This window comes from Leucoraja erinacea, chromosome 7, assembly GCF_028641065.1.
Source record: "Leucoraja erinacea ecotype New England chromosome 7, Leri_hhj_1, whole genome shotgun sequence".
NCBI classification, from domain to species: Eukaryota; Metazoa; Chordata; class Chondrichthyes; order Rajiformes; family Rajidae; genus Leucoraja; species Leucoraja erinaceus.
The window spans coordinates 40,713,766-40,731,372 of NC_073383.1; the positions used below are offsets into that span (position 1 = coordinate 40,713,766).

The 17,607-nt window shown below is 40.3% G+C and overlaps 1 protein-coding gene across 2 annotated transcripts in view; it reads right to left on the reverse strand.

Moving 5' to 3' along the window:
• pard3bb (par-3 family cell polarity regulator beta b) overlaps positions 1-17,607 on the reverse strand; it is a 1,003,167-nt gene that overhangs the window by 897,823 nt on the left and 87,737 nt on the right. For both annotated transcript variants that reach the window (XM_055638338.1, XM_055638337.1), the window contains exon 2: positions 2,680-2,781. In XM_055638338.1, coding sequence (XP_055494313.1) covers positions 2,680-2,781 — 102 coding nt within the window. The remainder of the gene's footprint in view (positions 1-2,679; positions 2,782-17,607) is intronic.

Here is a 17,607-nt window from a genome sequence, read left to right on the forward strand (position 1 = left end):
GAGTGAAAAAATTCAGAAAGTTAAAAGTATATTTTATCATGCAATTAAAATAACAGATTCCTCTGAACAATACTGGTTTGCTGCCTTGGTTAATATTCTGAAAATGCAACAATTTTATCTATTGCTATCCGATCAACATTAATTTAATCAGTGTTGCATCATCACTGGAAATTATTCATTTAATTGCCATTCAACAATTCCCACAACCCCTTTTTTATTTAAAGGCCACACCAATTTCCACCACAGTTCTGAATGAGTTCCATGGTTAACTTCATCATCAATTCATTTTTCTGTTGGATGTAGCCCATAACCCTCTGGTTATTTTTTAAAATTGACGTACATTTGGGCAGATGACAAGATATGAGTTTAATGAAGGGAGCCAGCATTACAAAAAAGAGAGAAAGAGGAAAATCAATGGTATGCGCAAAAAAAGTTGAAACTATGCTAAACAGATTCAGGGGCAGTGACTACACAATTGAAGTCCAAGCATATTTAATCGGAATATATTTTTACATCCATTTCCAATTTTGGGAAACAATATTTTATTATGTACAACAATTTAGACTAAAGTCTCAAAAACATATCCAATAATCCATCAATAATCTTACTGAACAATGGCTTTGCGAAAGTAATAAAATCTTAATATATTGCAATATAAACCAATCCATTTATAATTCTGTTATCCTCGCTCTTGCATTCCTAAGCAGACACAGCAATTATGACAAGCTCATTCTGAGTCCCAAACACTTAACATTAAAAAAACAGAAGAAAATAAGTGGATTTATATAATACCTTTGTTATCATTGAAACACTCTAAAGCACTGTATAGATAATTACATATTTTCAAGAAGCAGCCACACAGAGTGTTTAGTGTATAGGGAGTACTTTTGGACTGTCAAATCCAGAACACACCATCTAAGAACATGGAGACACAAGGCAGCAAATGCTTGAATTTTGACCTGCTGAGTTCCTGCAGTAGATTGTTTGTTCTCCATCTAACAAAAATCACATCCACAATGTCTCCCTACAGTTTAGAAACTTATTTATTTCAGATATTTTTTGAACGGCTCCTTTTTGAACAGTATAAAATAATCTGCTTCCACCATGTTCAATATAAACCACACACTGTATAAAAAAAAACTTTTATTCATTTTAGTTTTAGTTCTTCAACCAATCACCTTAATTCTGTGCACCCTGGCTCTTTACCTTTTCGTTAATCAGAACAATTGCATGCGATCGAATCTTTGAAGCATAGCCTCTCTGCCGTGTTTTCTTTTCTGCAGCTAATCAGGAAAATCATGCCTATATTCCTAATGTTGGCATCATCAATATTGGTGTAATGCAACTGAAGAATTGGAGGCAACAAAATCCCCCGCAAACAACAAGATAATTGTCATTAGTATTTGCACTCATGTTGGATGATGCCTCATTATCTGGCTAAGGCACCAAGACAATTCAACCTCATCCAACATACCCATGGACATACAGTACTTAAATACTGTTATGGGGACAAAAAGGGCTCCTGTTCAATGCTTCATTTGACAGCCCTGTCATTGCAACACTGCAGCATCAATGAACTAAATTATGAGCCTTGACGATGGACTCAACGTTCTGGAGAATAAACCAATAATCTTAATGCTTGGAAGTGAGAATGTTGATAAGGAACCATGGATGAGAAACAGCACTGGGACGATCAGTTCAGTTCAAGGATGCCATCTTTGGCTAGACGATGTTAGGCATACCCAGGGACCTTAATAAAAAAGTGAATTTAAATATTATATTATACAGTTTATTGGAAATTAAAATAGGTAAATAGGTAAGTTTCCCGAAAACTAACCGCAGGTTCTTACACAGTAACTTAATTTGTAAACAAAAATAATTAGTTTAGTTAGTAAATGCAAACGGAACGATCTAAATGGTTCATTTTATATTATCCCATTATTCATTGGTAGCTTTTTGGTACATCCTGACTGTTCAAAATAATTTTTCGATCTGTGTAATCATCGAATGAAAACAGTGTCCTCACTGGTAATCCATGGATTCTCACTTCGATCAGAACCCTTTCAAATATTGTCCATTTGTGCAAAGGAAACTGGAGCTGCTTTTGGATTTGGGTTGGTGCTGTTCTCCTGCCAGATTCCGTTGCTTTCAACAAAATGATACAACTTCACCAAAATAGAAAGTTCCTTGTTCTGAAATGCTCAAGGTCCAACTTCCAAAGGGAATTGTATGACATGGAATCAGATTTAATTTATTGCCCGGAGAGAATATTTTCAGATATACAAGTGAACCAGCTGCTCACATTACTTGGTTGGGCACAGGCATGTGATAAATTCAATGCACTGCATAAAATAGAATTGTACCAGATTGTGTACTTTGTTTTACTTGGTTCATGAACACTCTTGTTCTCATTAAGCCGACTGATAGTCTTTTTTTGCCTCTATATCCATTCAATCTTTATTATATAACAAATTTTGAACACAAACATTTGAACAAACATAAAACACGGCTAAACACATGAATTTTTTTATTTGTTTTATTCTTACAATCTCCAGTCCCAACTAGAAGACGATTTCTTCAGTTCTGAGGGGAATAGTTCAAATGCAACACATTCATCTTCAGTTATAAAAGATTTATATTTTGCCATGTAGGTCAATGAGAACTGAAATGAAGCCTTACCTTATCTTTGTCTTCCACAACATCTATCAGTACATCATCTGGATCTAGTATCCCTCCATCCATATACTCCAAATGGTGAATCTTAATCGAATAGCCAGCATCCTTCACGAAGAAAGAGTACAATTTTAATAATGCAAGTAGCAGAATAACAAGTGAATACATATCACAGTTTCGTCATTAATCCCGTTACTCCCTCCTAATGCAACAAATCAAGGTGTCTCCGCAACTGTTCCCAGTCTTCCCAAAGTGGGCAGTCTTGCCAGTGACACACATATCCCAAGAATCAATTTAAAAAATCTAAAATTAGACCCGATTATGACAATTAGGGGCTTACGAGAAACCTTAGATGGACAGAGAGATTCACTCTCAGTTAAGGTCCAGGGTCTCAAGCTTTCAAGAAGGAAGCCCCTGTCCTGTACAATGTAGCCAAGTATGATGTTTGCAAGGTTATCAGGGATGCCAAGAGAGAATTCCAAAAAAAATCCCAAAAAAAGATAGTGGATGAATTAAATCATGCAGATGGCAGATGGCAGATGACTGCAGCAGGGCCTGAATAGCATTATGGGCTACAGGTTGAAATTAAGCACAATCTCTAGCATTGATGCATTTCCACTGGATGAGCTCAATGCCTTTTGGTGCCATTTTGAACAGGCAAACAAAGCTCCATCAAGACATGTCCCGTCATCCGCCATTTTCGCCGTCTCATATAACATGGTGGCAGAAGTCCCAACTGCTTTCACTTTACACTTCAAAATGTTTGGAAAGCAACTAGCCTAGATGAAGTCCCTGGATGGGTTTCCAAAATTGTACACCAATCAAAAGGCCAGTCTTTGCAGACATCTTCAACTCACTTAAACAATATTCTGTCTCACCAACTCAAGGAAATCTCCATAATTCCAGTCCCCAATAAACATAATATGACCTGTCTCAATGACTACCACCCAGAAGCTCAAACATCGACCACAATGAAGTGCTTTGAAAACAAGTTAAGGCCCACATCTGTGCCAAACCTCTGGATAATCTGGACCATTTACAACTTGTGGTATTAAAAAAAGTTGATGGAGCACGGCATCTCATTGCACAACTTTCAGCTCTGTATCACTGTGACAATAAGAACATCAATGTCAGGTTGCTCTTCATTGACCTCAGGTCAGCCTTCAACACCATAATACTAAATAAATTAATTTCTAAACCTCTGGACCTTGAACTCAAAGCATTGATCTGCAACTGGCTTCTGGATTTATGGACAAATAAACCTCCATCAGTTAGAATTGGTCATAACATTTTCTTCACCCTAACCATCAACAGGGTTGCAAGCTCAGTCCCTTGCTTTCTTCCCTGAACACACATGGCTATGTCGACATGGACAACATCAATTAGATCCATACTTTTCTGGATGATTCCACTGTTGTTGGCTGAATCAACAACAAGATATAATACAGGATAAAGATCTGGATGAATGGATGGTATAGAACATAACAAAGATAGTGTGGTGGCTCCCAAGGCATGCATCACAATAGCTATATAAAATTACGGCATAATCTTAATCAGTTGGCCTGAGGAATGGTCAATGGAATTTAGTACAGAGAAGTGTGAAGTGCTGTATTTTGGGAAGCCAAAGCACCCCAGGACTCTACATAGTGAATGGCAGGGCTCTGGGGAGCGTAGTAGAACAGAGAGATCTAGGACTGCAGGTACATGGTTCCCTAAAAGTGTCATCATAGGATGATGGGGTAGTCAAGAAAGCTTTTGGTACATTGACCAACACCAGTCAGGGTTGGGATGTTATGTTACAGTTGTGCATGATGTTGGTGAGGCCGCATTTGGAGTATTACTTTCAGTTTTGGTCACTCTGCTATAGGAAGGATGCCGTTAAGCAGGAAACAGTGCAGTGTACAGCTACGAGGTTGTTGCCAGGACTTGAGGCCCTGAGCTTTCGGAAGAGGGTTGGGTAGGCTAGCATTTTATTCTTTGGAGCGCAGGAGGCTGAGCGGTGATCTTATAGAGCTGCATAAAATCATGAGGGGAATAAATAGGGTGAGTACAACAAGCTTTTACCCAGAGTAATGAGAACCAAGAACTAGAGGACATAGGTATAAGATGAGTGGGGAAAGATTTAATAGGACCCCAATGGCAACTATTTCATACAGATGGAGGTGGATATATGGAAAGAGCTGCTGGAGGGGGTAGTTGAGACAGGAACTATAACAACATTTCAATGGCATTTGGACAGGTGCATGGATCAGAGAGGTTTGGATGGTGGCTGTATAGCATAGATGGTAATTTTGGTCAGCATGGGCCAGTTTCCGTGCCATATGACGAAAATTCAAACCTTGTGTTATGATGTCAGAACAACATCCTAATCCTTAACATTAGCAAGACAAAAGAGTTTGTTGTTGACCTACAGAGGTCAGCTGGTGAACACAACCCTGTCCTCATCAACGAAGTACTGTAAAGACGGTTGACAGCTTCATTGTCCTTTCATCCATATTACCAGCAATCATACCTGAGCCCTTCATACTGATGCAGTCAGCAAGAAAGCTCATTAGCATGTTTACTTTCTTAGATGACTGAGAAGATTCCTTTGTGTACTACAGTTTGGTTCTCACTTCCCCATCTCCGAGACGGAACAAGAATAGAGTTCTCCTGGTCCTCAACATTCATCCCATGCCTTTGTATCAAACACATAATTCTCTGGCATTTCCACCATCCTCAACTTGATCCCACCAGCAGTGACATCTTCTCATCCCTTTCCACAGACCACTCGAAGGCTCCTGAACCAATCTCCACTCCCACACCCCTTTCCAGGTGTTGCCACATGATCTTACTCTACCTCATTTGGCAATTCTCTTATTCCATTTCAGTAATGCTTTTTGCACCACAAGATTTGCATTATTCTGCTACGTTTGTTTATTGTTGTTTTATCATTGGGTTATATTCTTTACTCATGCGAATGACAAATTGTATTGTACCATGGTGAATAGTACAATAAACTAAACTAACTAAGGAACTTGCTGTACGTTTGTAAGATTCATAGCTTTTAGAGATAACTGAGATTCACCCAGAGAATTGTGAATCTGTGGAATTCTCTGCCACAGAAGGCAATGGAGGTCAATTCACTGGATGTTTTCACGAAAGAGTTAGATGCAACTCTTAGGGCTAAGGGAATCAAGGGATATGGGGGGAAAGCCCAGATGGGGTACTGATTTTGGATGATCAGCCATGATCATATTGAACGGCGGTGCAGGCTCGAAGGGCCGAATTACCTATTCCTGCACCTATTTTCTGTCTATGTTTCTAACTTCACATTTGACAACTTTTCTCAACTAAGTGACGAAGAGATGCCTTTATTTGCAAAGCATAATTAATTATTTTATTTAGGGAAAGGATTAATATGTCCACTGGAGAAATCTTTTTGCCAAATATCTTCAAACAATAATGTAGATTTCACAAACTGCCTGTTCTACTAAAACAGTCATATCACTATCATCATCATATAATTATTAAAAGTCTGATCCTGTACGTGTGTATATGTGGCTGTCTTTACATCTTCTCAAAAATACTATGCAGTAACAATTACATTTGTACATATTCCGATAGACATATTACCCCTTGAGGCCGAGATCACCTTCACTAAACTTTTTATGCTTTATTTCGCGACTTATTCTCTCGACTCATTACTGATAAAAAGTCTACAAAAAGTCAAAAGACTTTGAACTTAAAACGACCAGCTTCAACTGATGACGTCACAATGGCTCAGCTAACAGTGATCACTCACTGAAGATTTCATCATATATTTGATGTTATTTGCGATTAAGGCTTTAAAAATGTCAACTTTCACAAGATTTTTACATATTCTGATTCACATTTTCCCCTCTGGGCAGAGATCACCTACACTGAACATGTTATGCTTTATTTCTCGACTTATTACTGAATAAAGTTTTTAAAAATGGCTCGGCTAACAGTGATCAGCTTCACTGCAGATTTCATCCCATATTTCACGTTATTTGTGATAAAGCTTTAAAAATGCCAACATTCACAAGATTTTTACTGTTAAAATCATTCCTGCCAGCTTCCAACACACTTCGATACAATGTTGCGACATAGGAACACTCTGAACTTTTCACCTCACAGGACGGGGAAGGCAAATTGCTATTGCAACACGCAGGGCAAGTGCAAATGTAATTTTTTTTAAAGCCCACAGCTGAGGGAGGCAGGGGAGTGCAGGAATCTTGCATTCAGGAACGGCTTGAGTTGGAGGACCAGGCCTCCCATGGGGGGTATGGGTTGGGAACGGATGCATTGGGGGAGCAGACCCAACGGGTCTGCATCGTCTAGTGTATACTTATTAAAAATCTGATCTTGGACGTGTGCATATGTGGTTGGCTTTACATCTTCGCAAAAACACTACGCAGTAACGAGTACATTTTTACATATTCCGATTGACATATTTCCCCTCGAGGCCGGGAGCACCTTATCTGAATATTTTATGCTTTATTTCTCAACTTATTCTCGACTCATTACTGATTAAAAGTCTAAAAAAGCCAAAAGGCTTTCAAATTAAAACAACTGACAACGGCACAATGCCTCGGCTAGCAGTGGTCAGCCTCACTAAAGATTTCATCCTATATTTGACACGTTATTCACGATTAAAGCTTTAGAAATGCCAACTTTCACAAGATTTTTACATATTCTGATTCACACTTTCCCCCTCTAGGCAGCGATCACATTCATTGAACATTTTATGCGTTATTTCGCAACTTATTAGTGATTAAAGTTTAAAAAAATCAAAATAATTTTGAATACTACGAAAATGACCAGCTTCAACTGATGATGTCACAATGGCTCGGCTAGCCAGGGGAGGGTGAATTGCTATTGCAACATGCAGGGCAAGTGCAATTGGAATTGTTTTTAAAGAGCACTGCTGAGGGAGCCAAGGGGAGTGCTGGAATCCTATGTTCGGAACGGCTTGGAGAACCACACCACCCGTGGGGGTGACGGGTAGGGAACGGGTGCGTTGGGGGAGCAGACCCAACGGGACTGCACTTGGTCTAGTAACCACTAAAGATTAAGGCAACCGACTTATTTTAATTGCCACAAAGCAATGTTTGTATTATACATCATGAAATGTATTTTTAAATTGCCAGTAAAATTTTATACTGATCTATAACTAATGCTGAATCTTCTCAAAATTAACAAGCACAACTTCAAAAAAAGAAACACTCACTCCTTGATGGCCTTAAAATGACACATTTGCATACAGACAATGAAATTGTGGCTCAATGTCAAGATGTTTATCTGTTAATGCAGCTTGGGGCCAATTTGCTACATTTAAAATGTTAATGAAATGCAAATTGTTGTTGTTGTCAGCATGTAGAACAGATTTCTCTGCACATATTGATCAAAAGAATTGACTTGGTACAAATTATGAGACATGTTACGGTATTCTTGTTTTTAAAATAAACTTTCTAACACCATAAAACTTATTATTGGTGTAGCTGGTATTGCTTCCATCTCACAGAGTGAGCAACCCAGGTTCCGATTTGATCTCTCGTGCTATCCATGTGGAGTTTACACATTTTCCGTGAGGCTCGCTGGTTTCACCTGGATGCTTTGGATTCCTCAAATATTCCAAAAATATGTGGTTTGTTAGGTTAAATTTCCCCTGTAAGTGACCCCATAGCATGTCAGTGGTAAAATCTAGGGAAGTTAATGGGAATGTGGGGAGAACTGGTTAAATTAGTGGCAGTGTTGGGGAAAGAATAGCGAAGGCTAATAACTAGTAAATAGGGATGTTGATTGGGCTGAGGTAGTGAGAGGGAACCGCAGACAAAACCTAAAAGTAGAGATGGAATGCAGCAGTGATGACATCCAAGTTTCAAAAATGGCATTGATTATGTTATCGCATGCACCCATCCTTGTTACTCAAAACTATCTAACCTAAGTTAGACTGTTGTGAATAATCATTTTATTCCCGATTACAGAATAAGACCTGGTTTGTTACCTAATTAAGTCTTACTGTTACCTCCATTCTGTAATCAAGACCTAGTTTTAATGTTAATCAGGCTTCTGCGTTATCTTGTCACCTGAGAAGGTAAAACTATACCAAAGTCACGCTCAGGAGATCAGCTTTGACTGGACTCCTGGTTCGCACCAGTTGTAATAAATCACCCTTTGCAGGCTTGAAGGGCCAAATGGTCTCCTCCTGCACCTATTTTCTATTTCTACGCTTCGAACACCAACTCCTCATGGCCTTTTCCTTTGCTCCCACAAGTGGGTAATGGGATTGCTCAGTGAATCAACATAGATTCAATAGGCCAAAATGACCTTCTTGTAAAGGACTAAGGAACAAAGGTTGTAAGGAACTATGCTAAAAACGTTTGTGGGGTCATGGTCCAGGGATAAGTAGGTGGAGGTGTCTGAGAGTTGGCGCGTGGCCTCAGCTTTGTAGAGATCGACGCGCCAGACTACCACGGCACCTCCCTTGTCGGCGGGTTTGATAAGCCAGTCTGGGTTGTTACGGAGTGAGTTGATGGCTGTATGTTCGGCATGGAGAGGTTAGAGTGAGACAGGGGAGTGGAGAAGTTGAGCAATTGATGTGGAGAAGTTGAAGCGGTTGAGAGGTAATAATGGGGCATTTGAATAGCAGCAAAAGGATTAGTCCAAGTCATCTTCGGGAATTTTTTGAGGATGTGACAAGTAAACTGGATGAAGGGGAGCCAGTGCATGTAGTGTATCTAGACTTTCAGAAAGCCTTTGATAAGGTCCCGCACGGGAGATTGGTGACTAAAATTAGAGCACATGGTATTGGGGGTAGGGTGTTGAGGTGGATAGAATATTGGTTGGCAGACAGGAAGCAAAGAGTAGGAGTGCACGGGTCCTTTTCAGATGGCAGGCAGTGGCGAGTGGAGTGCCGCAAGGCTCGGTGTTGGCGCCACAACTGTTTACCATATATATTAATGATTTGGAAGAGGGAATTAGGAGCAACACTAGCAAGTTTGCAGATGACACAAAGCTGGGTGGCAGTGTAAACTGTGAAGAGGATGTTAGGAGGTTGCAGGGTGACCTGGACTGGTTGAGTGAGTGGGCAGATGCAGTATAATATAGATAAATGTGAGGTTATCCACTTTGGTTATTATCTCAATGGGGTTAGGTTAGGTAAGGGGGAGGTACAGTGAGGCCTGGGTGTCCTTGTACACCGGTCACTGAAGGTTTGTGTGCAGGTACAGCAGGTAGTGAAAAAAGCTAATGGAATATTGGCCTTCATAACAAGAGGATTTCAATATAGGAGAAGAGAGGTTCTTCTGCAGTTTTATATGGCTCTGGTAAGACCACATTTGGAGTATTGCGTACAGTTTTGGTCTCCTAATTTGAGGAAGAACATCCTTGTGATTGAGGCAGTGCAGCATAGGTTCACGAGATTGATCCCTGGGATGGCGGGACAGTCATATGAGGAAAGATTGAAAAGACTAGGCTTGTATTCACTGGTGTTTAGAAGGATGAGGGGCTATCTTATAGAAAAATATAAAAAAATTAAAAAAGGACTGGACAAGCTAGATGCATGAAATTGTTTGCCAATGTTGGGCGAGTCCAGAACCAGGGGCCACAGTCTTAGAGTAAAGGGGAGGCCATTTAAGACTGAGGTGAGAAAAAACTTTTTCACCCAGAGAGTTGTGAATTTGTGGAATTCCCTGCCACAGAGGGCAGTGGAGGCCAAATCACTGGGTGGATTTGAGTTAGATAGAACTCTAGGGCCGAGTGGAATCAAGGGATATGGGGAGAAGGCAGGCACAGGTTATTGATTGGGGACGTTCAGCCATGGTCACAATGACCTGGCTCGAAGTGCCGAATGGATCCTCCTGCACCTATTTTCCATGTTCACGAGATTCAAGAGTGTTTTATTGTCATAGGTCCCAGATAGAACAATGAAATTCTTACTTGCAGCAGAACAACAGAATATGTAAACATAGTAAACAATATAATAAACGAGAGAAAATATACACAGCCACACACACACACACACACACACACAAAACAAACAATAATCGTGCAATAATAGTCTATACAGTTCAGAGCTTATTTGAGGTTGTAGTGTTTAATAGCTGAATGGCTGTAAGGAAGAAGCTGTTCCTGAACATGGACGATACAGTTTTCAGGATCCAGTACCTTCTTCACGATGGCAGGGATGAAACGAATGTGTGGCCAGGATGGTGTGGGTGTCTGTTTATGCTGCCTTTTTGAGGCAGCGACTCCAGTAAATACCTTCAATGGTGGGGTGGTCAGAACAGGTGATACATTGGTCAGTGTTCACATCTTTTTGCAGACCACAAACCAAGCCAGGTCTTAGTGCTGGAGATGAGATATTAGAGTCTTAGTATCATACAACATAGAAAAACAACGAGTTATTGAGTCCGGGTTGACAAGTACAGGGAAAGGAAAGGTTTAGGGGGATATGGGCCAAACCCATGCAGGTTGGGCTTGAATAGATGGGCTATCGTAGTCGGCATGGGCAAGTTGGGATGAATGGCCCGTTTCCATGCCGTATGATTTTACTTAGATGGTTGTGAATTTGAGAGTTCTCCCAATGATGAGTGCAGGGGAAGAAATAAATGGCAAGGTCGAAGTCAGGAATTCAGGGTGACAGTGTCATTGGGGTAGAATCTCACAATTCAAAGACGTGGAGGTTTGGAGGTAAATTGGCTTTGGGGTTTTTTTTAATAATGTTCCCTAGTGCATAGGATAATGCTAGTGTATGGGGTGGTCGCTGGTCGGCATGGACTGGGTGGGCCGAAAGGCCTATTTCCATGCTATAACTCTAAAGTCGGACCTTGACAGGAATCAGAATGCAGCTACTATAAAAACTAAAAAAAAATCTGTGAAGAATCGCCAATTAATTTTCATTCTCCCCACTACGTAGTGATTGCACAGGCTATATAGGTAAGAGAAAGGTTTTGTTTTTAAAGCGTCGCCATGGCAACATATTTGCTCCGCACACTAGTTCACAATCCCACGCAAACTAATTAGTAACTGTCTAGCCTTGATTCAGCTTCCATTTTGGTTACTAATGGTTCTATGCTTCCAAATTACAGCAATTATCCCCAAAAAATCCACACCAATTGACACAGTTTCATGATCATTCACAACATTGTTCAGCTACAATAGTTTGTGCATGCTTTCACATGCATTATGAGAACTCAATTCCTTTTCTTCGTCACTAAATCGACATAGATCTTTCACTGAATATTCGAGAGGAAGAAAATTTAAAAGGAAAAGTTAGGTCAAAATAGTTTATTTGACAATGGTTACTGTTTAGAATTCCAGCTCCAAGACTAAATTTGAAAGAAAGGATATAGAACTATTGGCAAAGGTTAAGAGAAAAGATTTCCGTGGACGATGTCAGAACGAGGAGATTATATGCCTAATCTGAAAAGTTTAAAACAGGGTGAATACCTTTCTTTATAGTAGTCTTTGATAAGGTTGCTCTCATGTTTTGCTTCTTATTTTTTCTTATGGGACAGGAGGCCATTTGGGCTAGAGCCTCTGCTGGGTTTCAGAGTATACAATCCATCCCCCATTACATATATACAGATTTTTTCTGTTTATCAAAGTACAGAAACAAAAAGACTTACATTTCAATTGCACCATTGGCATCTCTTTCAGGAGATTTGCTTTACAGTTAATAGTCATGACATTATTTGTATAATGTGCAAATAGTCATTGACATAATTTTGAAAAGACAGCAGCCAATTTCCTCACAGCAATGTATCATGCTCAGATAATCTAGTTTCATAAATCAAAAACAAATGCTGAAGACACTTAGCAGGTCAGGCAGCATCTGTGTGAGGAGAAACTGTTAAAGGGATACATGTTCTTTTTTGTTGCGCCAGAGGTCAAACATCAAACATTTATGTTCAGACATGCAACAGGATGAAGGTGGTACCGCTGAAAAGGAGATTAAATCGATCATCGTGGACGCTATTTCAGCAGTTTGCAAGACGGTGCTGTCCCCACTGTACACATAGAAATATATTCCGCCAAGCGGTCACCAAAATCTAAACGTAGAGAGCTTGTAATACTAAGAAAAGATTGCTGTGGCACTGCAGACAGTTGTTTGCTGGAACAAATAGGGAATAGGCTTCTTCAAATAATCGCTGGAATAAGTTGTGTTTCAAATCAGAGAGAAGTGCATGTTAGTACATCTCAGTTACAGTTGAATTAAAATTATATATACTGCAGGGTACTAAAGTCACATTTGTGTACAATAGTTGGAGGTGGTTTACAACTCTGGAATTTCATGTATCATTATTAAAGAGTTTGTCAATCTTAATACATTTTTTTAGTTATTTCTGAGTGTTGTGTTCCATGAATAATTTTACCCAAGCTAAGTAAATTCAAGCCAACCCAGAGATTAGGCTAGGAGACACCGGCCAATAAGATTGTCATGAAGGTTTGTTAAACTGAGTTATTTTGTCAATCTAAAGTCAACTTGACTCAAACGCTTGTAGCTGTTGAAATCGATTCTTTATTCAGCTGAGCCTTCTCAGTCTCTGAACCTTCCAACACAGAGCTGATGCTCTGGGACGGGTCCAGAGAAGAGTAGCTTTGATAGAAACTCATGGCATTTATATAGGTATTAGACATTTCAGATACAGAGCTAGTAACCAATCATCAGAGTCCTTCTGGTGATTTACAACAGCAGTCACATGATCCCCCCTTCTCTGGCCTCATTTTACAACCTTCGTTAGCCTGTGGTTTAACTGTTTAGAATTATTTTATTTCAACACAGCAAAACCCCAGTAAGCTCAATTACCAGTGACCACTCCTCAAAATATAAGATACATATGTAATACAATGATCACACAAGCCATACACACTTTCCATACCAAGAAGAAAGACATTTCTATAAATCTAAACAAAGTCTAATGTTTACAGTCCTACTAAGACACAATACATTTCATAACTGTGTATAACCTATGTATTAAAACAGTCATTATATGTTTGCCGAATTACACAGTTTCTAAGTTAAATTCAAACCCACACACCTCCCAGCTCCAAGCATACATGGGTCGTAAATCAGTCAACAATTGATAATATGTGTTTAAGAGGGAACTGCAGGTGCTGGAGAATCGAAGGTTACACAAAAAAGCTGGAGAAACTCAGCGGGTGCAGCAGCATCTATGGAGCGAAGGAAATAGGCAACGTTTCGGGCCGAAACCCTTCTTCAGACTGAAGTCTGAAGTCTGAAGAAGGGTTTCGGCCCGAAACGTTGCCTATTTCCTTCGCTCCATAGATGCTGCTGCACCCGCTGAGTTTCTCCAGCTTTTTTGTGTAACAATTGATAATATGTGTTTTGTGTCAGAATACAGCTTCATTCTAACTTGCAGCCCCTATTCCTGCTATCGCAGTAAGATGGATTTTCAATCTCATCTGCAAGGCCTATAACAAATATTACAGAACAAAGGCAGATTCACAACTCAGACCATTACATCAGAATTACATCTGTTTCTTCGACTTTCTATAAACACAAAGTTACAAATCCATCAATCTGATTATTTTCCTCTCCAATCAACTACTCCCCTTCACACACATCCTATCCCTTATCTCAATCTCATTATAATTTAAGATAGCCAATTCTAACCACAGAGTCTATTATCTCTCAGCCTTGAATTCTGTCTCAAACTCAGCATAAACTTCACAGCTCAAGAATGTGCCATAGAGAAAGAGCAGATGACCTCTGGCCTAAGAAGAGGCCCTATTCAAAATCATATCAAATACAATTTCCTCCAGCGATATAATTGCCTCAAAGCAATAAACTAAGCTATGCAGGTTCAGATTAGCGTTTCTATGTTTTGATTCATCCATTCCCTGTGTGTGTGTGCTTCTTTGAACTTTATTTCTTTAGGAGACATATGTTTCTGAAAACCTTAAGCTTTTCTCTTGCAAATTACCTAGCTTATATAAAAGTCGCTATCCGAGCGGTTCTATTATATAATATATTTCCTCAGGTTCATCACTACCCTTACACCAGTTACACAGGGATCTATTCCAGTGTGTACTTTCAAATGTTCAATGGGTCTTTATTGTCATGTATGCAGTTCACAGTGAAATTCCTTTTGCATAGCTTTCGCATAAACGGTCGTCATACATTGGCGTCATTTACAAAGGAAAAGTCCAAAGTCCGGTCCACATGTTGGATGGGCTGGATCATCCTGGTAAACCCAGGGGAGTCCCAGGCTACTGCAGGGCCACTTCCATCAACCTCGACCGGTTTGGCCCACAAACCAACGTACCTCTTTCTGCCCGACTGCCTGGGTCCAAGGGGTGCCTCCTGCAGCCAACCTTGAAGGTGCTGAAGGCAATACCTGATCTCTCTCCTACCGCCCATCCCTCGAGTTCGTCGTCACCAGTGGCTCCTTCCTCTTCGACTCTCAGGTCTTCGGGGCAGAGTTCGGTGGCTTCCAAGGTTCCGTTTCTATATGGGGAGTTGTGGGGGAGGAGGGGTCTGTGGGTGGTGGTGGGTTGTGGGGGGGGGGAGGAGGTTGTGGGGGGGGAAGGGATGTGTGAGGGTGGCTTGGTGGGGTGAGAGGTGTGCGAGGGGGGCCTGGTGTGGGCTGGGGTGTTGTGGGGGAAGGGTGTGTGTGGTGTGGGTGAGGGGAGGGGTGTGTGTGGGTGGAGCGGAATGGGGGAAGAGAGCTCGGAGAAAAGATGCCATGAGGGAGAAGAGGGTATCACGGGGGTGAGGGGCAGGAGCCAGCGAGGGGGACCAGAGTGGAAGATGCTGGAGCTGACATAGATCAGAGTCGGGATCAGAGTCTCTGCTTTTTGTTTGGCGACATCTCCGACACCAGGCTGGGCTGCTTCCGGTCCCTCCGAAAATTGTGTCAGGTTTGAGGCCTCCGCCGGCCATCCAAAGCGTCCCTCAGCTCCAGTAAAGACGCGATGGCGCAGGAAAGGGTGGACCGTCCCACGGAGTGACAGGAGAAGAGACTAATCCGTGCGGCGCTGACTGGCAGGAGAGGAGATCCATCTGGGCACACGCGGTTTTTACGATTTTTAAACCTCGCTAACTTTTACATTACCGGAGCACCGGAGAACTGCGAGTGAGCTGATGGAAAATCGTAGCGCTATCCCGTACTGTTTTTGCGCAAATAGGAAAAACGCGCAAACCGGAAGATAACAAGATCAGTGTTTTAGTTATGCATATAGATATAGAAGATAGATAGTTAGATGGTTGTTGATGATCAGTGCTGTCTTGATGGACTGAAGTGCCTGCCTCATACTTTATGTCATCATGCTTGATAATCACCTTTGGCCGAACCAAAGTTTAAAAATTTCTAGGATATTAAAAGATAAGTAGATGTTGATTTATATTTTATTATTTTTAAAACACGATGGGGATTGACTTTTTTTTTTTAATACCAGGTTTTGGCAAGGTCATTCCATAATCTGTGATAACTCTGTGATACTGGAAACCCATTCTATCCTTGTTCACAACCATTTCCTAGCAAAGGGCATTCAGACAGCAACCAGATGCAGAAATTCCAGCAAACCTTCTGCAGAGCATGTGGATTGTACAAACCCTTGCTGGACATTTTCAGATGGTCTGATCTAGGAGTGGGGAACCTTTTCATGATGGAATGCCACATTAAGTTAGCTGTAATCTAATAAAGCCGCATCCAAGAAACTTCAATTAGATACACTTCAAAATGTACATTATTTTGTAATAAATCTAACTATTATCTACTAACTACAAGAGAATGAAAACATTTTGTTAATTCTAAAGTTGGCTAACCTTTTAATGACTTTGTTGTGATTGCTTTTTGTGGGAAGCATTTGAATATTTGGTTGCAACATTTCATTGTATTCTTTAATTAATAAGTCTAAACAGCTGCATATCCTTCAAATGATTTGCATGAATCCTCCTGCTCATCAATGACCTCCGCTAACTGGGGAAAATGATCACCCAAAATTTTATTTTGAAGAAGAGTTTTGAAGTGATAGTTTTTTTTCAAAATGCTTGACTTTTTTACCACATATCATATATAGACTTAGTTTTACCTTGCAAAGAAACATTCAAGTCATTTTGCTTTGACATATCACAAAGAAATGCAGTATTTCTATAGAAATCCTCTTTCAATAATTCACATTGCTGATTCTGTTCTTCATGAAATGTAACTATCTGTTCTCGCAAAGATAAACATTTTGCTAACACCTGTCCCTGCGATAGCCAACGCACTTTGCAATGATATGTCAAATCTACACTGAATGCCTAATCGTCCAACTTCAGCATATTATGAAACTGACAATGCCGTGTTGCATTTGCATGAATATAGTTAACAATACTTGTAACTTGTTTCGAAGTGTCACTTAAAATAGTAGATTTAGCACAGACATTTTGCTGATGTAAGAAGCAATGACAATAAATTAGAGCATCTAGATCTGATAATACCTTTTTTATCTGTGCAATAAACCCTTCACGTTTTCCTGTCATGCTTCCATGCACCGTCTGTACATACACTCACTAAATTAACCAAAACCAGTCCAACTTCACGACATTTTATCTTGAAAGTTGTTGAAGAAATCTATTCCTCGTGTTCTACCCGTAAGAGTGCCCAAAGCGAGTAACTTTTTGTAGCAAAGAAAATCTTCTGTTATGGCCCGAATGAAGTATAAAATCTGCGCCGTGTCAGTAGTATCAGTTGATTCATCCAAAGCGATTGAATAATATATTTTCCTTTTGGAGTATTGCGTGAAGTTGTTCTGTTACGTTGAGGGCTAATTCATCCTAATCATGCATTTGCAAACCTGCTCAGCTTCTGCAAAACCCTCATACATATTAACAAAAGGAAGGACATCTGAACTTCACCTTGTACTCAACTTCCATCTAGGGTCCAGACTCCTTAGTGACTCGCAACTTGCAGCTTTAAT